This window comes from Macrotis lagotis, chromosome 3, assembly GCF_037893015.1.
Source record: "Macrotis lagotis isolate mMagLag1 chromosome 3, bilby.v1.9.chrom.fasta, whole genome shotgun sequence".
NCBI classification, from domain to species: Eukaryota; Metazoa; Chordata; class Mammalia; order Peramelemorphia; family Peramelidae; genus Macrotis; species Macrotis lagotis.
In genome coordinates, this window is record NC_133660.1 from 217,751,238 (window position 1) to 217,774,165 (window position 22,928).

The 22,928-nt window shown below is 35.9% G+C and overlaps 1 protein-coding gene across 1 annotated transcript in view; it reads left to right on the forward strand.

Annotated features, from left to right (window-relative positions):
- Positions 1-21,708, forward strand: part of TRMT44 (tRNA methyltransferase 44 homolog) — a 112,160-nt gene extending 90,452 nt beyond the window's left edge. The window contains exon 11 of the mRNA XM_074229855.1: positions 21,267-21,708. Within this exon, the coding sequence (XP_074085956.1) occupies positions 21,267-21,319 (53 nt within the window). The 3' untranslated portion in view covers positions 21,320-21,708. The remainder of the gene's footprint in view (positions 1-21,266) is intronic.
- The last annotated feature ends 1,220 nt before the right edge of the window (positions 21,709-22,928 follow it).

Genomic DNA, 22,928 nt, shown 5'->3' on the forward strand with positions numbered 1-22,928 from the left:
CAAATAATTTGTTTATGATCTCAAGGAGGATCAAAATATTTAATGTGAAGATGAGGAAGTACAAGCTTCTGCATCTAAAGACTCCAAGAAAAAGGGAAGTTAGGTTCACGCTATGACAGAGATCAGAAAAGATTTTGAGAATCAAGTAAGGGAAATAGAAGGAAAAAATGGGAAAAGAAATGAAAGAGATGCAGGAAAAACATGAAAACAAAGTCAGCAGGTTAGTCAAGGAGATCCAAAAAAAATGCTGAAGAAAACAACATGTTAAAAACCAGCTTAGGTCAAATGGATAAAACAGTTGAAAAAGTTATTGAAGAGAAGAATGCTTTAAAAAACAGAATTGGCCAGATGGAAAAGGAGATAAGAAAGCTCTCTGAGGAAAACAAATCATTCCAATGTAGAATGGAGCTAAAGGAAGCTGATGACTTTATGAGAAATCAACAATACTTCAACACCAAAAGAATGAAAAATTAGAAGAAAATGAAAAAAAACCCCGTATCTTTAAGGTAAAAGAAAAAATACTGAAATCAAACAGAAAAATTCATAGTCAGGTCACATATGATTTAGCAGGTGCTACTATAATAGAACAGCAGTGAGATTTAAATATGATATTCTGAATTACAAAAGTTAGAGGTTTACAACCAAGACAAATGTATCTAGCAAAATGCCTATAGTGAGGAAAATAGTCCTTTAATGAAAGAGAGGACTTCCAAACATTCCTGATGAGAAGACCAGAGTTGCAAAGAACTTCTGAAGTTCAAACACAGAAACCTAGAATCACAAAAAAGTTTAACTTGAGCGAATAATAACAAAAAATTAAACAAGAATTAACTATTTACATTCTATAATAGTGACATGATCCAATGTTCCTTTAAACATCAAAGGGCACAGAGGGAATTTAAATAGATGGATAGTCTAGAATTGACTCTTTTATGTTTTGATAATCTTAAAAGAAGAATGAAGATGGAGAGGAAGAGGAATGTTGGGAAGAAGGGAAGGGAAAGGAACAAAAGAGAAAATTATGTCATGTAACTAAGATGCACAGGTAAAAATTTATGAATGAGGAATGAAATAATGAATGAAGAACAAGTTGGGAGAACAGACAATGCTTGAACCTCACTCTCATATGAACTGATTAAAGTAAGTCAGAATACAAACAGTAGCTTATAGAAATGCATTTCATTCAACAGAGCAACAGGAGAAGAAAGGGAGAAGGAAAAAATGAGGAAGGGTAGATTAAGGAAGAGATTAATACTTAGCAAAACAAAAATTAAACAAACAAACTGAGCAGCTCTTTAGCAAAGGCAAAGAATTGAAAATTAGAGGGTATTTATCAATTGGGAAATAACTGAAGAAGTTATGATAAATGAATATAATAGAATATTATTGTGCCATAATAAATGATGATTCAGAAACCTCTGAAGACATGATTGAATTTATGCAGAGTGAAGAAAGAAAAAATAGAATAATTTATACTACACTAATATTATAAAAATAAATGTTTTTAAAAGACATAAGAACTTTAACCAATGCAATGACCAGCCACAATTCCAAAGAATTCATGATGTAACATGCAATCCATTTCCTGATAGAGGTGATTGTTGAGAATGCAAATTGAGATATTAAACTTCTACTATGAAGCTGTCTCTGTACTAAGAGTTGGGGAAAGATGAAAATTAACCAATTAGTCCCTCCCATCAAGTTGATAGTTCCTGAATAGGTTACATCCTACTTAAGGGAAATAATAAATCAATAAATAAAAATATAGAGTAATATACAAAATAAATATGCAATAAATATAGAATGTGGGAGGCTGTTAGTAACTAGGAAAATCAAGACAGTCATCATGTAGGAGAAGAGCATTTGATATAAGCCCAGAAAAAAAAATCAAGGCTGCTAAAAGGCATAGGTAAGGAAGGAGTATTTCAGGAATTCTAGACAGACTGGGAAATGATTAAATCCCTTTGGATATGGCCATTGCAGGAATTTGTTGTTTTTCTTTTTTCTCTTCTCAGAGGGGAACAGGACATGAAAATGTTTTCAATGTTTTCATTGACTGAAAAATTAAATTTTAATTTTAAAAAAGCTATTTTAGAAGTTTGGGTGAAAGGTGACAAGGACTAGTTAGGATAGTGACTGTCTTAAGTGTAAAAAAGAGACAGACATGAACATGTGGTGGTAGACTAGTCAGAATCATAACTCATTAGATACAGAGAATGAAGGAAAGTGACTAGTAAAGAATAAATAAATTTTTATCTCCTTCAGACAAAGACAGTGCTTTATTATGGTAGATTCTTTTTAAATGTTAGCAGAATGAAGGAATGAATTGATTATAGGAAGAGAGGTTTGATGGGGACAGTAGAAGCTCTTTCATTTGCTCAAAATCCTATCTCCTTCCTCCCCAGCTTCTCTTCCTTATTTCCAAAACATAAATACACCTTTTTGAATCATGTTAGGCATCTACCTGATTAGACATTTTGCCAATATCATAACAATTAACAATTGGATTTAGACATGAAGGACAATACCATAGACCAATTAAGAAATCAAGAAATACTCTATGGAAAAGGGAGAAATTCAGGATTGAACTAAAGTACATCATAAATTGCAAAATGGATGATTTTGACTATATTAAATTAAAAGGTTTTTGCACTAATAAAACCAATGTGGTCAAAATTAGAAGGAAAAACAGAAAGCTGGTTAACAACTGTCAGAACTAGGGGTCCTGATAGAGAGAACTGAATTAAATTTATAAGGTTACAAGTCATTCCTCAATTGATAATTGGTCAAAGGATATGAATAGGCAATTTTCAAATGGAAAAAATTAAAGCTACATATTATCATATGAAAAAATGCTCCAAATCATTATTGATTAGAGAAAGGCAAATTAAAACAACTATGAGGTACCACCTCACACCCATGAGATTGACTAAGATGACAAAAAAGGAAAATGAGCAGCATTTGAGAAGCTATGGCAAGATTGGGACATCAATGCACTGATTGATGGTGGAGTTGTTAACTAATCCAGCCATTTTGGAGAGCAATTTGAAACTGCTCAAAGAGCAATAAAACTGATCATATCCTTTGACCTAGCAATATCAATACTAGGCTTATCTCCAAACAAAATCATAAAAAATGGGAAAAGTCCCATATGTTAAAAATATTTATAGCTATTCTTTTTATAGTGGCAAAGAATTAGAAATTGAGGGGATGCCCATCAATTGAGGCTAAATAAGTTATGGTACATGAATATTATGGAGTACTCTTGTGATATAAGAAACCATGAATGATTGAACTTTAGAAAAACATATAAAGAATTACATGACCTGATGCTTAGTGAAGGGAGAACATTGTGCACATTAACAACATTGTGAGTTGATTAACTATGATGGATGCAGCTCCTCTCAGTAGTTCAGAGATCCAGGACAGCCCTGGGATACCTGTTATGGACAATGCCATCCACATCCAGATGAGGAAAACCATAGAGTCTGAATGCATGCTATGCTTAATCTTTAAAGAAAACTTCTCTTATATTTTTCTTTCTAACACATTGTTTTCTTTTTTCCCCCTTGGTCCTAATTCCTCATACACAAAATGATTAATATGTAAATATGCTAGACACAAAGTACATGTACAGCTTTTATCAGACTATTCACTGCCCAGGGAAAGTGAGGTGGGAAGGGAAGGTGGTAGAAAAAATGTATAATTTATAAATATGCAAGTGGATGAATGTTGAAAAATTTCTATAACATGTAATTGGAAAAATAAAATAAAATAAAATATCAATTAAAAAAACAAAAACAATTGACATCTAGTTACCTTAGCTTTTTGAAATGAAGGTGGGACACATTGTACCCAATGGGTTCTAACCAGAACAATAAATAAATGAATCTAGTGAATTATGTTGGAAGCAATGAGGGGGTAGTTTTCTGATTTTGAAAAGAAGAGGTTTAAGACAAAATAAAACAAACCCTTTTCTGTTACTCTTTCCTTCTGAGCTATAATTAGGGCAAGTGACTACTTTGTTTACATTCAGGGATGATTTTTCCTTACAGAGGGGAAAAATGCATATCATATGGCTGCCTGCCCCCTTCTGTTCTCCATGAGTCCTGCCCCTCCTACATTCTCTGCCCTACAACTTGCCTCCTACCTACCATCACCCCTTCCCCAGGGAGATAGATACCTCGCATTAGGCGATTTTGAGTGTGCTACACAGGCAGGGTCCCTACCCTACCTCTTAATGGGATTGCTCTCAATTGTGATGACTCCTTTCGTGGAGAAGGGACATTGCCACTGAAGTTCAGAGCTGGAAAAGTTAGAATATAGAAGATATACTGTTGCTTCCATTTCTTGCAGGGAGGCAAAGTTGGACAGTCCTGGAATCTAGCATGGGACCTGACTTGACTAGAAGGAGTGAATCTCTTGAAGACAAAGGCCTTTAGTCCTCTTCTTGGAGGAAGGTAAAGCAAGGGTATTTTGTTTCTGACTGCCATCTTGCCTCTTTTTCTGAAGTCAGTTATTAAACATTTATTAAAGGTCTTCTATGTCCCATCCCAGTCACATTGCTAAGCCCTGGGAATACAAAAAAAGGTAAAAGACAGTCCTTGGAGGAGTTTACAATCTGGTATAAGAGACAACATGCAAAGAACTATGTATAAACAAGTATTATACAAAGCAGTGATAATAATCATAGCTCACCTTTATATGGTATTTTAAGGTTTACATATTTAATCTCATAACAATCCTTAGAAGTAGGTACTTTTGTATTCGTTTTACATATACTCTTTTTATACCACCCGGGCAAATAAGATCTTTCCCAGGTTCACTTAGCTTTGTCCCAAGTTACATATAGTGAGTTTGTAGTAAAGTTGAGACTAGTAGCTTACTTTTCCTCCCAGCTTTCAAGGTTTTTGAATGACGACATTCTCATAACTTGGAATCATCCTTGACCTCAGAGAGGGTAAATGCCTTGGCTGGAGTCAGCATGTGGTATGAGTCAGAGATTAGATTTGAACTCTGGTCTCTTCTGGTGTCAAGTTCAGCACCCTTTCTACTATATCCTACTTCATCTTATCATATCACCCACCTACATTTGAAAATTAGTACTAGAGTCTTGGAAACCTGTAGATCTACAGAAGGAATTATTGAATGAAATGAAGTCCATTTTGCCCATCCTCCCTTGGGGATCTTGAAATCATCCACTGTAATCACTAGGGTTATAGAAAGAACATTGGATTAAGAATTAGGATATTTGGATTCTACAGTTTATCTGAGTGACTTCGGACAAGTGTCTATACCTCTTTCTGAGCCTTTGTTTCTCCATTTTCATCATGAAAATGTGTAGATTAGATCCCTAGGCTACACTGATGTATCTTCCTGCTCTTCTGTCTCCTCTTAGAATCCATAGCTTCCTTCAAGATTCTCAATTTAAGGGCCATCTTCTTCAGGAAGTTTGACTGAGCTTCCTTACTAACTATGCCTTCCCTCTGAGATTGCCTTATCTACTTTTTTTATGTATCTTGTGTCTGTAAATTTCCATTAGAATAAAAGCTCCTCAAGGGTTGTGTGGTTCTGTATGGTCTCTGTGTATATGTGTGTGTGTATCTGCCTTTCAAAAGGTACCGAATAATTGCTTATTGATGGATTCCTGCAAGAATCAATGATTTCTTCCAGTTCTACATTCTAGGGCCATGACTAGAAGGAGAATCTTTACTGGCAATAGAGAGGGGGAACCATATGAATTGTGCTTTAAAGTTCTGATAGGGATTAAAAGGCATTCCAGGCAGAGAACAATATGAGCAAAGACTTGGAGGAAGGAAGATGTATGGTATATTAGAGGAGTAGAAAGTAGACTACTTTGCCTGAAAGTAATTAGGATATAAAAGGAAGACTATTTAAGCAGTTTATAAAGAATGGGTTGGAGGTGAGGAGAGACATGAAAGTGGGAAGATCTGTTAAAAGGATGTCACAATGACAATGATCACTACAACTACCACAATAGTAATTGTAGTTGTAGCTAATATATACTGTGTTAAAATTTTGAAAACTTTATACAAGAGTATCTCCTTTGTTTTTATCAACAACCCTGTGATATAAGTGTTAAATGCATTTTGCAGAAAGGGAAATTGAGGCTGAGAGAGTTTAAGTGAGTGACTTACAGTAACATAGCCAGCCAGCAACCGAGATCTTTCTAATGACTAGCCCCATGCCTTCCCCACTATGCCACAAACATCCAGCTAGATGGTGGTAATGATTTAAACTAGAGCAGTGGCAGTGGGACTAGAGAGGAGGGAATGGAGGTGAGAGAAGGGGAAAGTAGCATGATGGGAACTCAATTAGAAATGAGAGAGAATGGGGTGGGATGCGCCAAAAACAATCCCAGGATTTGGGTTATAGAGAGAGAAATATTGAAATCAGAATGGGAGTGAGAAGGTTTAGGGGGCAGATAATGAGTTCATCCTGATTGCCATTCCTTGCAGCAAGGCCTCATAGCTCCAGAGACACATCACAGCTCTGAAATAAGACAGGTAAGGACAGCTGCTCTCCCCTGAGAAAACAGAGTGGAAGCTTCAGTGAATTCCAAGATAGGCTGTGTGCTTGGCTACATGACAGATGGGGGGCACTTCATGTCTTATTGTGGCTGCCCCCAGAGGCAGGAAGTTTTCTAAGGCCTGACTGACATTCTTCTGTCTTTAACTGCCAGACTGGGGCCAGGTGTCCTCTTTGGGAAGGAAGTAGGGAAATTCAGCAAGAACAACCCCTGGGAAATCAGTCAAGAGGCCAACTAGTTAGGCTTGGTTTCTGAAAGGGGCGGGACACCAAAAAAAGCAGTCACAGATCTAAGGACAAAGCACTAAATTAGCTAGACCAACCTAAGGCTGTTTTCTTAGATGACTTACTTCTCTTTGATAGATTTACAGCTGCATGTTTTTGCTGTTCAGCCATGTCTGATTCTTTGTGACCCTATTTGGTGTTTTCTTGGCAGATATAATAGAATGATTTATCATTTCTTTCTCATTGTACAAATAAGGAAACTGAAGCAAGCAGGGTTAAGTGACTTGCCTAGGATCACACAGTAAGTGTCTGAGGATGGCTTTGAATTCAGGAAGATGGGTCTTTCTCACTCCAAGTCTGGCACTCCATCCACTGTGCCATCTAGCTTCCCCATCACTTTCCCTAGAGCACAAGTAGCTTGTTCACTCTCAAGGTTAGAGAAATATTCAGGATAGAGGCAAAGCCGTGTGCAACTCAAGGGAGTGACAGGATCATAGGACAGATAGATAGATGGATGGATGGATGGATGGATGGATGGATGGTAGATAGATGATAAATAGATTGGATAGATTAGATAAGTGATAGATGAGAGATAGATGGATGAGAGCTAGAGGATAGAGCTGTCACTTTGTGCTTAGCACTGTTTTTTTTGTTTGTTTGTTTTGGTGATACTTCTGTTGATACAAAAAAATAAGACAGCCCTGCCTTCAAGAAACTTGGGGGGTGGGGGAAGATGATAAGAGGTGGAGAAAGTAGGAAGGAAGGAGTGTACCACACTGGAGATTGAGCCGGAAGGGAAGGCTCATAGATTTAGCTCTGTAGGGGACCTCAGGCTCAGAGAAGATCTGCTCCAGTCTCTTGCTGGAACTGACCAGCCCCCAGTTGGATCTGTGAAGCAAATATGTTCAGAGATATTTGAGACTGGAACCCCTGATTGTTTCCATTTCCTAAAATACATATCTGCCCTTCTATGATCAATAAATTACAGTTAAGTAAGTTCTGAATGAATCATGCTGTTTTCTTTTAAATCTACAGGGAATAATTATAACAGACTTTTGCTTCATTGGATTATGGATCTTTGATTTCAAAACCTAACTCAGAAAGTCATTGATGGGGGAAGGGGTTGTAGGGATCAACTAGTTCAGTTCCCTCCTTTTATAGATGAAGAAATTGTGATTCCAAGAGGGTAAAGGATTTGTTAAATGCTTATTGGAGCAAAAGATGGGGCTGCGACTCATATCTCCTAATTCTTTGTCCCATGATCTTTTCACAGTTCTTCATATGATTTTCAAGTGTTACCTTCTCTATTCTGAAGCCTGCCTAAATTTTCCTCCTTCCCATCCCCATCCTTGAGGATCTTCCAGACCTGAAATTCTATGGCTAGAGACTAGACTTCTTCATGATATCCTTGCAGATGAACAACATGAACAAAAAATATGGAGGTGGGAAAGTAGAGGGAAGAAAAAGAACAAACATTTTGACTGGGGCATTTACTACTTAGAATGATATGAGATAAAACTAAAAGGGTAGGGGAATAGCTAAATAATTAACAGCCTCCAAAGGCAGTCTAAGAACTTGCCACTTTACTGAGTATGCAATAGGGAGTCATTGAAATCTGTTGAGATTGAAGTGACCTGAACAAATAGAGCCAATGTGGACTTCTATATAGAGTGGATGCTTGGAGTTTATCGGTATGGATGTTTCCTCTAAAAGAGCAGATTGTGACCCGTGGGTCTTCTGTGGGGACCTTGTCTAGGTCATTCCTTCCCTCAAGCCTCCATAGGAAGCTTACTTTATAAAATGAAATTACATTGTATTTATTTTGTACATAGTTTGTATTGTCAATGTTCCCTTCCAGTAGACTGTAAACTTTTTGATTGTTTCATTTTTTTCTTTTTATCTCTAATGCCTAGCCTCACTTCTGCAGTAGAGCATTCTAAACAAAGACTTGTTGAATTGAACAGAGGATGTACCTAATATTTGGAGGACTTTCTCCTGATCTTTTAAAAATTTCATGGGTAGAATGACAACATATGTACTCAGATGCATTGAGTGGTCTTGCACCAAAAAAAATGCAACCAACTTTTACTTTTTCTCCTAGAGTTCTTGGACTATGTGCTTAGGAGACTCTAAGACTTGAATCACTGTTCTTGATTTGGAAATACTAGTTTTAATTAGTGGCCTCTCCCTTTACCTCCATAATTGGGGATTCCTGGCATGATTTATTCTGGTGTCATCCCTTGATCTGCTACTAGCCTGCTTCAATTTTCTGACCATATATTTCTCAGAGGATTTCTCGTATGTCTTTTTTATGCATAAATCATTGTTTATAATTCACTCACCTTGGAATCAGCTGGAATTTTGATTCTTTGTATATATCAAAAGTGTTTCATGATTTTAGCTATAACATCATTACCTAGAGAAGACTGCTTTTAAAAAAGGGAGAATTTTCTTTTGTGAAGTAGTTTAGAATCACTGAAAACATGGCTCAGTTTTCCAAATGCAAGTCAGCTCTATTCTTTCCTTTTATCTCTTGTTCCAAGACCTCATTTTTCCAGCTAGTGCAAGATGTACAGTCTATGTGATATACTAACTCAGATTCTTTTCCATTTTTATATTAAAACTTGAGCAATTGGATCTTCTAATTAAGCTTCCCCCACTACTCCTCAGTATGAAGTGTTAAGTTAAATTCATTTGGTTGGATCTGGATCTCACTGAAGTTCTGTAGACTTTGTAGTCAAATTAGCACATCATTTACAAAAAGGAGCATCCAGAGGACCTCAACATCTACAGGGAATCCTAAATATAAGAGGAAGACCATTGTTATAAATAGCAGAGCCAGGATTTGAATTCAGATTGTTGACTCCATATTCAATGGTCTTCCCCTTAGTTTCTTCATCTGTAAAATGAGGATGGGTCAGACAATATTATAAGGTTCCTTTCAACTCATCATATAATTCTCTGTTCCATCCAACACTTCTCACAGAGGCTGGCGTGCAATAAGCACTTAATAAATGTTTATAGATTGATTGACTTAGAATATGAATAGGAGTTTCTCCTGGGCAAGAGTGAATACTTGTATACAAGTATATGCTTGCCTATTTTATACTTTCTGTGATGCTGAGAATCAGAGGGACTTTGAGCTAAATCAGTGCTATTGTAGCAACTAATAGAGAATTTTCTATTTTCTTAACCTTGATTGAGAGACTTCTTATTGTAGGAGAATATTTAAGGCTGTTTTATTATACTAAATCAAATATGTTAAAAATATCAAACAATAAGTACAGTGAAATTTTATATTTTCTATTCATTTTGGTCAATTGCATGACTGAAAACGTGGTATTCTATAGAAAATATTTTAGGAAAGTCTGACTAAAGGCTGATGGGAAAGCCTGCCTCCCACTTCTTACTAGACAGGTAGTGAATTAGAGCTATGGAATGAGTCATTTTTCAAACTTGACCATTACTTGGATTTGTTTTGGTGGGCTATATTTCTGTGTGGGCATAGGGGTGGGGTACAGTGCCCTTTTGCATAGAGGAAAGAACCATTAGTGGGGAGTGAAAATCATATTTTAAAAAAGTAGAGAACATCAATAAAACATTAAAAAAATTAGTTTCTTCTCTTTTAGGGGCATTTTCATTAAGGAAGAATATACTTGATATGTGTATATATATTTTTCTTCTAAATTTTTCTATAATTTTTTTCTCTGCCATTTGGTATCTTCAATTATTATTTAAAAAACCCTCAGTGCTTTTGGAGCCCCATCACCCCAGACTCCTATGTATGCTTTGTTGGATATGATATGATTTAGTTGCTTGTTACATTTTCAAGTCAAGTCAATAAGGATTTATTAAGTGTGTACTGCATTCTGGGCCCTAAGCCTTTAAATCTTTTTAAGTGCCATTTCCAAACAGTACATTAGAGGCAACTAGGGAGTATGGTGTATAGAGTGCCAGGCCTGGAGCCAGGAAGACTCATCATTCTGAGTTCAAATCTGACCTCAGATACTGCCTAGCTGTGAGACCCTGGGAAAATCACTTAGCCCTGTTTGCCTCAGCTTCCTCAACTATAAAATGAGTTGGAGAAGGACATGGCCAACTACTGCCTCAAAACCCTAAATGGGGTCAAAAAGAGTCGGATAGGCTGAAAGTGACCAAACAACTAATAGTACATCAAGTACTAAGAGGGCTAGAATTCAAACAATGGTAGATCTACTGCCATCAATAATCCTAATAAGTCAATGCAATGCAGTTCAATGAGCATTTTTAAGTACCTTACTAGGGGAAAGACACAAGGTTAAACAAGACAAAGTCCACCACTAAAAAAGCTGATAGATCTGTTCTATTTCTTGTCTTTTTGTAGTCCTTCCAGTTTCATCTAAATAAAAGTGCTCATGGAATTGATTTTGACCTTTGTTTGAATGCATCTAAAGTTTAAACATCTTTAACCATGGAGTCCAAAATGACACTGAAATAAATGACTGAAATGATTACATAGAGATATCTGAAATGGTAAATAGTCATTTTCCATCCATTAAAATAGTCAATTTTATTTCCTCGTATAAAAATTGAAATCAGATCAAGTTTGCAACTTTTCATTGGCACCCAGCATCCTAGGCATAGGAACAGCAAAATCAAGTGATAGTCATCCCCAGAAATTAAGAATTAGTAGTCTAGGAATAATTGAAAATCACAAGGAGTGATGGGTTCTTTGGGCTGGACAAGAGTAAATGTGCTGTGAATTTTGAATGTCCTGGAGATTGTCATACTCATTGGGTCCTTGCTAACCTACATGTGTCATTGGGAACTAGAAAGAATAAGGTGCCAAATCAATGACCTAGGATTGTGGGTTGACTCACAGGCTTGTCAATTCCTAATATTTACTCCCCAATTAACAGAGGAATAGATTAGTCTGGGAATTCTAGCTCTTCTACTTACTTGGAAAAACTGTCAAATAAGCAGTATGTCTTTGTTTTACCTTTCTCTGATCTCATTTCTTTTTCGTTGCGTTCTCTACTAAGGTCCCAGAATCTTTATCTAGGTTTATCTTGTTACATAAAAGCACAGACTCAGTCCTATTGAGCTATTAGTGACTAAAGAGGATTGTAGAGAGGGCAGTGTGAAATAGGCTGTGGAATTTCAGATGCCATAGCAAGTCAATATGAGAAATAGCTTTGATCAAGTGGACTTTTTCAGCATACCTAAAGGAGGATGACTCAGAGTCAAGTTTTAGACCTTTTTCTGAAGACTGGAATCACTATCAGAAATTTAACTTCTGTGACTACATAAGTTTCTTGATCTGAATATATGAAACAGTGAAATATGTGCCACACCTCTGAAATGAGATCTCTATGAAAGGAAACTATACATATACATATGCACAAACAAAAATGTATATATGGGTATATAATATACATATATTTGTATGTAAATATAATGCATATATTCATATATGTGTGTATGTATACAGATATGTCGATTTAAAGCTAAATTCACATTTTTTAATAAGCCATACTGCAAGATACTAGGATTTCATAATCGGGGTCCTTCTTTTCTATGACCCCCTTCATGCCTTATAAAATGGGCTTCATGAATTGCTTTGTCCAAATAAAATCACCCTTTGGTGAACAACATCTCACAATGAGTTGTCTCCTCACTTAACTAGGTTGGTCTAGGGACAACAGACACAGTCTGTCACTAAGTCCCTACTACTTTCTAGATAGGTAGAACTTGCTAGATCCTACACTCTCCTAATCCAACGTTCTAGGGCAGAAGATCACTAGCTCATCTTGGGAAAGTACTAAGAGAATTTTAGTGGAAGTTATGTGGTCTGTGTGCCATTTTGGATACAACCATGTTTGATTACTTTTATGGCCAAAGATTATGGCTTTGAAGCAAGGAAATGGATAAATCAAGGTCAGGGTTTTTCAATCTGGAGCCATGGACTTGGCTATTTAATATTTTGATACCTGAATTTCAATATAATTGGTTTCTTTTGTATTTCATTTTATGCATTTAAAAACATGTTCTAGTCCATAGGATTCACCAGACTACCAGAGAGGACCATGACCAAAAAAATGTTTAAGACTCCTCATCATTTTAAAATAAGAAATATTGAAGCTCAGACAAGATTAGTGACTTGTTGAAGGTTATGGGATAGGAACACAGGTCCTTTGATTCTAAATCCAATCCCAACCCCTAGTGGTGAGCCAAATATTCAGCAGAGGAATAAACTCTACAGTGAAGATTTTATTTTGTTAAAAAAATAAATTTATTATTCCAACCACATGCAAAGATAGTTTTCAGCATTCATTTTTTGGTAAGATTTTGAGTTCCACATTTTTTCCCTTCCTTTCTTCCCTTGATAATGAGTAATCTGAGATAGAATATATGTGTGTAATTATGTTAAACATATTTCTATATTAGTAATGTTGTGAAAGAAGAATCAAAACAAAAGGGAAAAAAAACCACAAGAGGGGGAAAAATCTTAAAGGATAAAACAAATTTGAAAATTTGAAAATAGTTTATTTTGGTCTGCATTCAGACTTTATAGTTCTTTCTCTGATGTGGATGGTATTTTTCCATCACAAACTATTTAGAATTGTCTTAGATCATTATACTGCTGTGAGGAGCCAAGTCTCTCATAGTTTATCATCACATAATATTGTTGTTAATATGTACAGTGTTCTCCTGGTTCTTTTCACTTCATTCAGCATCAGTTCATGCAAGTCTTCTAGTCTATTCTTACAGAATAATAGTACTCCATCATATTCATATATCACAATTTGTTCAATTATTTCCCAAAGGTGGACATCCCATCTATCTCTAATTCTTTGCCACTATAAAAAAAAAAGAGCTGCTAAGAACATCTTTTGTACATTTTTCCCTTTTTAGGGCCTCTTTGGGATACAGTCATAGTAGTGGTATTGCTGGATCAAAGGATATATATGCACAGTTTTCTAGCCCTTTAAATGTAATTCAAATTGCTCCCAGAAAGGCTGGCTCATTTCACAACTTCACCAACAATGCATTAGTGCCCCTGTTGTCACACATCATCTCCAACATTGATCATTTTCATTTTTTGTCATATTGGCGAATCAGATAGTTGTGAGATGGTACCTCAGGGTTCTTTTAACTTACATTTCTCTAATCAATATTGATTTAGAGCATTTTTCATATGAATATAGATAGCTTTAATTTTTTCTTCTGAAAAACAACCTGTTCATATCCTTTGATCACCTATCAATTGGGGAATTACTTGTACTCATATAAATTTGCATCAGTTCTCTATATATATTTTAGAATTGAGTCCTTTAACAGAAATGCTAGCTGTTCTTTTGTACAGACAAAACCACTTCAACCAAGATCAAAAGAAATGCAGTAAACTGGTAAAAAATTCTTTACAACTAATGTTTCTGACAAAGGATTCATTTCTAAAATATACAGAAAACTGTCAAATTTTTTTTTAAAAAATGCCATTCCCCAATTGACAAATGGTCAAAGGATATGCAAAAGCAATTTACAGATGAGGAGATCAAAGCAATCCATAGTCATATGAAAAATTGCTCCAAATCTTTACTTATTGGAGAAATGCAAATTAAAGCTTCTCTGAGGTACCACCTCACACCTCTCAGACTGGTCAATATGACCAGAAAGGATAATGATCATTGTTGGAAGGGTTGTGGGAAATCTGGGACACTATTACATTATTGGTGGAGCTGTGAACTTATCCAACCTTTCTGGAGAGAAATTTGGAACAATGCCCAAAGGGCAACAAAAATGTGCATACCTTTTGATCCAACAATATCACTACTAGGTCTATACCCTGAAGAGATGATGAAAAATAGTAAAAACATCACTTGTACAAAAATATTCATGGCAGCCCTGTTTGTGGTGGCAAAGAATTGGAAATCAAGTAAATGTCCTTCAACTGGGGAATGGCTTAGCAAACTGTGGTTATGTCATGGAACACTATTGTTCTATTAGAAACCAGGAGGGATGGGAATTCAGGGAAGTCTGGAGGGATTTGCATGAATTGATGTTGAATGAAATGAGCAGAACCAGAAAAACACTATACATCCTAACAGCAACATGGGGGCGATGATCAACCTCGATGGACTCACTCATTCCATCAGTGCAACAATCAGGTAATTTGGGACTCTCTGCGATGAAGAATATCATCTGTATCCAGAAAAAGAACTGTGGAGTTTGAACAAAGACCAAGGACTATTACCTTTAATTTAGGGGGGAAAACCCCGATATTTTGTTGTCTGATCTTGCTATCTCTTATACTTTATGTTTCTTCCTTAAGGATTTGATTTCTCTCTAATCACATTCAATTTGGATCAATGTATACCATGGAAACAATGTAAAGTCTGACAAATTACCTTCTGTGGGGGGTGGGGGAAGGGAAGTAAGATCAGAGGAAAAATCATAAAACTCAAAATTAATAAAATCTTTAAATAAAAAAATAAATGCTAGCTGTAAAAATCAAAACTTTCCATTTTGCACTTTATAATGCTCTCAATCTCTTGTTTGGTCATGAGTTCCTCTGCTTTCCATAGATCTGATGATGAACTATTCCTGCTCTCTTAATTGACTTATGATATCTTTTTTTACCTCTTAAGTCTGAATCATGTAACTATTTCAACTTTATCTTGGTATAGGGTGTGAGATGCTGGTCTAAGCCTAGTTTCTGTCTTACTTTTTTCAGTTTTCCCAGCAGTTTTTGTCAAATAGTAGATTATTATAGTCATTTACTGTTGTTAGTAAATGATTTCCACTGATCCACCACTCTGTTTCTTAGCCAGTACCAGACAGTTTTGATAACTGCTACTTTATAATAGATCAGGTATGGCTAGGCTCCCTTTCTTTGCATTTTTTTCCATTAATTCTCTCAATATTCTTGACCTTTTGTTTCTCTAGATGAATTTTGTTCCTAGCTTTTCTAATCTTCTAAAATAAAATTTTGGTTGTTTGATTGATATGGCACTAAATAAGTAATTTAATTTAGCTAGAATTGTCATTTTATTATATTTGCTTGGCCTACTATGAGCAATTGATTTTTTTCCCAATTACTTATAATTGACTTTTTTGTATGAAAAATGTTTTGTAATTGTTTTCATATAGTTTCTGGGTTTATAGACTTCCAAGTATTTTATATTGTCTATTTTAAATGGAATTTCTCTTTCTATCTCCTGCTGCTGTATTTTGTTGGTAATATATAGAAATACTGATATTCATGTGGTTATGATTATATTTTTTATATCCTGCTTATGATTATATTATTTTATATCCTGCAATGTTTCTAATTATTTCAAGTAGTTTTTTAGTTGATTTTTTTGGACTCTAAGTGTACCATCATATCTGCAAAGAGTGAGAGTTTTGTCTTACTGAACTTTGAGATGGAAATTAATTTTGCATTTGACTGTAATGGGTTTGAATTATTAAAATCCAGGTTTTTTTTGTCATTGAGTATGTGGTAGGTAATTTCCTCTCATTTTCCTATAAACACTCAAAGCCTTTGGGGATGAGAAGTAAAAAAACTCATTGCTGGGAAGATAAGACATACAGTTTCTCTGTCCTAATGACTATTTTAGAGAATGATTGAAAATGGAATGTAATCTTTAATGGGTAATTTTTAGATTCCATTTGTGATGTAGTTTTTTGAGGGGGGGTTCTTTTAAAAAAGATTTTATTTATTTTGAGTTTTACAATTTTTCCCCTATTCTTGCTTCCCTCCCCCCATCCCCCACAGAAGGCAGTCTGTTAGTCTTTACATTGTTTCCGTGGTATACATTGGTGCTGTGTTGGGTTTTTTTAATTCTGATCTTTGAGCTTAGTTTATCTTTTCTCTTTCTTTTAAAACTAGCTCAAATTCCATTGATTTTTCCACTCAACTGAGGTGGACTTGGAAGCAGAATTCAAACATTTAATCCCTACTAAGTGTAGTATTTAGCTACAAAGGTGAAAAAAAATGAAATAATCCCTGTCTTCTGGTAGTCTACACCCTAAAGGAGATGAAAACAGAACTAGAATGTCTCTTAAATAAATATGTTCTATAATAGAATGTGATGGAGCAAAGGAACACTCTGACCAAATGTTTTTAGACAATTTGAAGTGGAGGGTAGGTCCTACGTCTTGCTCTGCTCTTTGACTTTGGGTAAATCCCCTTCTCTTTGAACTTCCTGATAATTCCATATGTAAAAGGGGATTATGATCCTTTCCTTCTAGCTCTTCTTCTTGTCTAAGGTGGTTCTGATTACCAAAAGAAATAAAAGATATAAAGGCCTATAATAATGAAAATGGTATTTATTTTTCTTTTATAATTTAATTATTTCTTGTGTTTAAGACTATACAGCTATGCTGTAATGGTAAGAAATAAATTTTAAGCTTCCCTGTATCCTCTCTAAAACATAACAAAGGACTGGGTATAACAGATCACAATATTTAGAGCTTGAAAGGAATGTAGAGGTCATTGTTCCACATAGGTGAAAACAGACCTAGAGAGGAGAAGTTATTTACCCAAAGTGGCATAGACAGTAAATAACTTAACTGAGACTCCATCTTGGATCCTCTGATTCTAAATGAAGGGCTCTATCTGCTAATGTTACAGAAATCCTTTTTTCAGTGGTTCAGAACAGGAGCTATTACCTTGGGATCTCTGAATTTGTTTAGTTTTGATAAGTAAATTTCAAGTTTTTTTTTTTACTTTGCAATCTTATGGATTTTATATTGTGCATTTAAAAATTATAGTGAAAAGGGGTGGTTCATATTTCAGATTCTCATGGGGCCATGATACAAAATGTCAGCCATGACCACGGGTAGGTTCGCTATAAACTAAGGGTCAAATCTTGCCCACCACTTTCTTTTGTATGACTAATAATAATTTCATATTATAAAATAAGGTAATGTATAATATATCTATAATATCTATCACCACATGTATGACTGCAATATAATATAAAATAATTTTATATTGTAAAATAATGCAAAAATCATTTTAGCTCAAGCAGTGCAAAAATAGGCAGTGAGCCAGATTTGACCCTTGGATTACAGTTTGCTCACCTTTTGTTTTATACTATGCTAGATATCTAGAATCTGGAGTTAGGCTGCCAGGATTATGGCATAACTCAAACAAGTTAACTCTTCCTGTTTCATTTGTTCCATTTTTAGATCTTTACAAAACTTTCAGGTGAAATGTACTTAAATCTTAAATCTCATCAATTAGTTAGGCAATGAATCAATAAATATTTCTTTTGTCAGATAATATGTTAAGTCCTGCGGATACTAAGAAAGTCAAAAATAAATTCTTTGTTCTCATGGAGTTTTCATTCCAGAGACCTCCAGGGCCCTGCCAGCTGCTCTGATCCCATAGGGCCATTTTAACCTCTGAAATGACATGTTGTACCACCTCTGAATGATTATGCCCTATTATAGTGATTTCTTGCTAAGAACATTGAAAACTTGGAGCTATGTAATATGAGAATCAATGCAAAAAAGTAGGATGACTAAGTCTTAGGAGATACATTATCATTGTCTTTAAACACCTCAAAACTTTTCATAGAGAAAAAAATTCTTATTCCATGGGACTCCAAATGGTAGAACTGGAAGCAATGTGCATAAATTAGAAAGAAGACTAGATCTGGAATCAAGGGACCTAGAACTGAACCCTACCTACTCCTTATTAGCTCTATGATGTTGGGTATGTTACTTAACCTCTCCTGGCCTCATTTCTCTCATGAGAATTAGACTAAATGAATTGTAAAGCTCCTTTCAACTCTGTAGCCTATGAATTCAGCTTAGATATATCTGTCAATGTTGGCCAATGATGATCTTGGAGGTGATGAGTTCACTATTCCTAGATAATTTCAAACAGAGACCAGATGACCACTTTGTCAGGAATGTTGCAGGAGTGACCATTCTACTCAGTGGGAGGCTAGACTAGATCACCTCTATGGGGTCTTCTGATATCCTAAGAAACTTCTTAAATTTCATAGGGAATAGAGCATGAGGAAGACAATAGAATAAGGAATAGAATAAGGAAAGGCACTGTACTCATTTTCATAAATACATTTCATAAATACCAGATTATATCTATGAATTTAAACAAAGGTGATCAGATCTTGGTGATGATTTTTCATTTTTATAGATGAGGAAACTGAATCTCAGAGAGGAAAAGTGACCCAAAGGCCCACAGAGAATTCCTAGAAAAGCTTGCATAAAACATATTTCCTGATTCCCAGTCTCTTGCTCTTTTCCTTAATCTTTTGCTGTCTCTCATCCTAGCTAGCAGCCTGTAAATTTCCACTCTTCAGTTTAATTATGGGCTTAGTGATTTTTAATCAAGGCAGACACAGACAAAACAATTCTTGCTAAGGTTGAGGATCTTCTTCCCCCAACCTCTCCTTTTCAGAAGATTCATTACATTGCATTGATACAAGGATTGAAATGATGAACTATGCCACTGAGTGGAAAATTAGAGGCTTTTTTCCAAAACTAAGGGTGTAGAGAGTTGAGTTTATTGAACTCTTAGGGAAAGGACTAGAAAGCATGGAACAGTGAATCTAGAGCTACATTGTAATAAGGAAGAACTAGATTCAAATCTTCCCAAAGACATTCACTAGCTAAGTGACCTGGGATAAGCCATTTAAATCCTCTAAGCCTAAAAATAAAAAGAGGATCTAATTTGATGATATCTCAGATAATTCCATCTCTAAATCTATGGACCGAGATTTTTATGAGTCATGAAATAAGTTGTCAGAAGAGAAGAGAATGGACTTTTCACTAGAATTAAAAACCATAAATTGTTAATGCTGGAAGGAAATACAGACATCACCTAGTTGCTCCATTTGTTTATATTTCATATTTGTCCCTTTTTCCTAATCTACTTTCTAGTCAAAGTGGATTATTCTTTGACTCTTGGTTAGGCTGTGAATTTTCTTACTTCAATGATCTTGTTATGCACCTATACCTAGTATGACTGAGTAGCAGAAGACTTTGATTTTAGTCTCAAATTTGTTATCACTAGTATACCTTGGGACCTAAGAGCAGCTTTGGTCTGTTCTCTAAGCCTTAGTTTCCTCATCAATAAAACAGAGGCTGGACAAGATGATTTCCAAATGTCCATCTATTGTTGATTCTATGACTCTTGAGACTGAATATGGGAAGCTAAGACCCAAAGAAATGAAAAAGTGACTCATCCATTGCTCCATAGCTAGTAAGTGGGAGAGCCAAGATGCAACTCATTTGAGTACTTGTCTACACTATGAGGCTTCCATTTATTGTCAAAAGATTAAGGATTTAGTTCTCCATTGGGTTCAAGGAAAGTCCAAAATCCTAGCTGAAAGTGACATGTGCATGAAGCCAGAGAGACCCCCCCACCCAGAGCTGATGTACTCTCAAGGCTTATGGAAAGAATTTAGTCAACAGTTCAACATGGAGGCAAGCAATGCTGGAGAAAGGGCTAGTGTCATGATACATGCTTAGCCTAACTTATGGGGTATAATAGGAACTAATGAACACAAAGTACTTTGTATTTATCAAATGCTAAATGTGATTTTGAGTTAGAAAATGTATGTTCAAATGCTTGCTCAAATAACATATGGTCAAGTAAATTTAGACCCATCTAACCTTATCATGGCATTATTTTCCTTTGTTTGCCTCATCTCTGCTTTCCCATATCAGTGGTCAAAAGAAACTCTATCTCATTGGACATGGGGAAACTTCTAGAGTACTTTGATGTGGACCCACCCTCTAGAGCAGTAGTCTAAACCTCTTTTTTTGTCATGGACCCCTATGGCGGTCAGTCTGGTGAGGTCGATGGACTTCACCCTTTTCATAATTAGGTATTTAAATGCATGAACCAAAACACATGGGATTGCTATTGAAATATAGCTATGAAACTATTTTTAAAAAAATTCACAGACTCAAATTAAGAACTTCCTGCCCTACAGTTTTCCTCTCTATTCCATCAAAATAAAGAACCAATCAGACAGACCTGAGAGCATCTGCTCACTCCTTATAATCCCATTGACCTTTACCCAGTTGGTTATGTTCCCTGGTGTAGAGCAGCTAAAAGATCTAGGCTTCCTAGACATCTATTAGGACAAATGGCAAGTGGTTGACAGAAGCTGAATTTGACAAGTCTGAGATGTTGCCTCATAAGATCATCAATGACCCTCTTCCTCTTTTTTGTATTGTACTCAAGTTGTGTCTCCACCCCCTCATGTTCTTGATCTCACCCCCAACCCTATATTTCATGCTTGATTTTCTTTGATGTGAATGAAACTCACTTTAATTAAAGCCCATTACTTTATGCAGCACTGGTTGTTTGATTCTTTTGTGAAGTCACCCTAACTTGTTTATAAACAAGTGACAAACATAAACCTAGCCCTTTTTTCCCTCAGTGAGATAGACAGCAATGATCACATACATTAGGTATTTCTAAAGTAAAAATGGAAAACTTTCTAATTGCTCATTTGTATTTCCAGCAGCTGATCTGAAGGCCTCCAAACCTGAGCACAGCTGTGATTTGACAGCTTAATCACAACCACAAGGTAGTCTCCCTACTGAATTATGCAATTGCCACAATAGGGGGCCCTCCAGATTGCCAGACCAACCATCAGGAGCAGCTTCATTTCTCCAGATCGCCCCAGTAGGAAACAGACTTGCCATTTGTATGCAGTCTTCCCCTGGATAGCTGTACACCTCTCCACTGGAACGCAGAAAGAGACAATGCAGGCAGAAAAACTCCAACAAAAAGACCCTTGATAGGGTATCTCCCAATCCCCAAACAAGTTGTTTTCAAAGACTTTTTGACTTCTCTCTCAAGTATGTTAGGTTGTGTTGGGCTCAAGTTTCCAACTGGGTAAGTATTATAATAAATTCACAGAATTTCAAACTTTTGTTAAGTCCATGCCTGTAAATAAAGATGTATGAGACTACATGTGGTTCATTTCCTTTTGAAGCATAATTTCTCTACATTCTAAAAGGCATAACCCAACAAAGTGTTAGGACCATAAACAATGGAGTTTGTTAACCAAAAAAGGATGAAAAAAGCAATAAAAATACTACCTCTGTGACCTTGGGCAAATCACTTCCCCCTCAAAGAAAATTGGATTTGAAAATGAGGAAATTGTAAGAGTTCATATCCAGTATTGTTTTCCAGCTCTTACCTTCAATGTCATTAGGTTCCTCCCTATAGTAATATAAATTTAGCTGTGTGACCCTGGGCAAGTTACTCAATCCAGTTTGCCTTAGTTTCCTCATCTATAAAATGGGCTGAAGAAGGATAAGACAAACCCCTCCAGTATCTTTGCCAAGGAAACACCAAATGGGGTCAGAGTTGGACATGACTGAGACAACAAATTCCAATGTGATATCTATTGTTTGTGTCTCCATAATATACATATATGTGTACACACACACACACACACACACACATATAAAGAGAGAGAAAGAAGACAGGAAGAGGAGGAGAGAAAGAGGAGGGAAAAGAAGAGAAGAAAAAAGTGAGTGAGTGAGAGAGAGAGAGGGAGAGAGAGGAGAGAAGAATAAGAGAGCAAAAGAACTTTCCTATGATGAAGATGAAATCATGCCTAAGAGATCCAAAGATTGTAGCTGAAAATAGTCCATCCTATTCACATTACAGAGCACAAGTACTTGAGACTCAGAAAAGTTGAAACCTGACCAAAGAAGAACCTGGTCAAAGGTTCCACAGGTTGTAAATAGTAGAACTGAGATTTAAGCCCAAATCTGATGACTCCATATCCGATGGCCTTTTATGTCTCCCACTTAACTTGAAGGGAAAGGGCTTTGGCGAACAAATAGAATCCTTATGTCAATACTTCAGTGATCAATGATTTTGGTGGTGTGATTGTTGCTTTTGCTTATTTACATTATAATCCCTCTTCCTAAGTAAACCCCCTTTATAAGTTGCTGTGGTTTAAAAAGTTGGAAACAATTAGGTCTGTATCCCAAAGAAATTTTTTTTTAAAAAAGGGAAAAGGACTTATTTATACAAAAATGTTTATAACTGCTCATTTTGCAGTGGCTAATAATTGGAAATTAAGGGGATGCCCATCAAATGGGGAGTGACTGAACAAGTTATGGTATGTGATTATGATGGAATGCTATAACAAATGAAGAGCAGG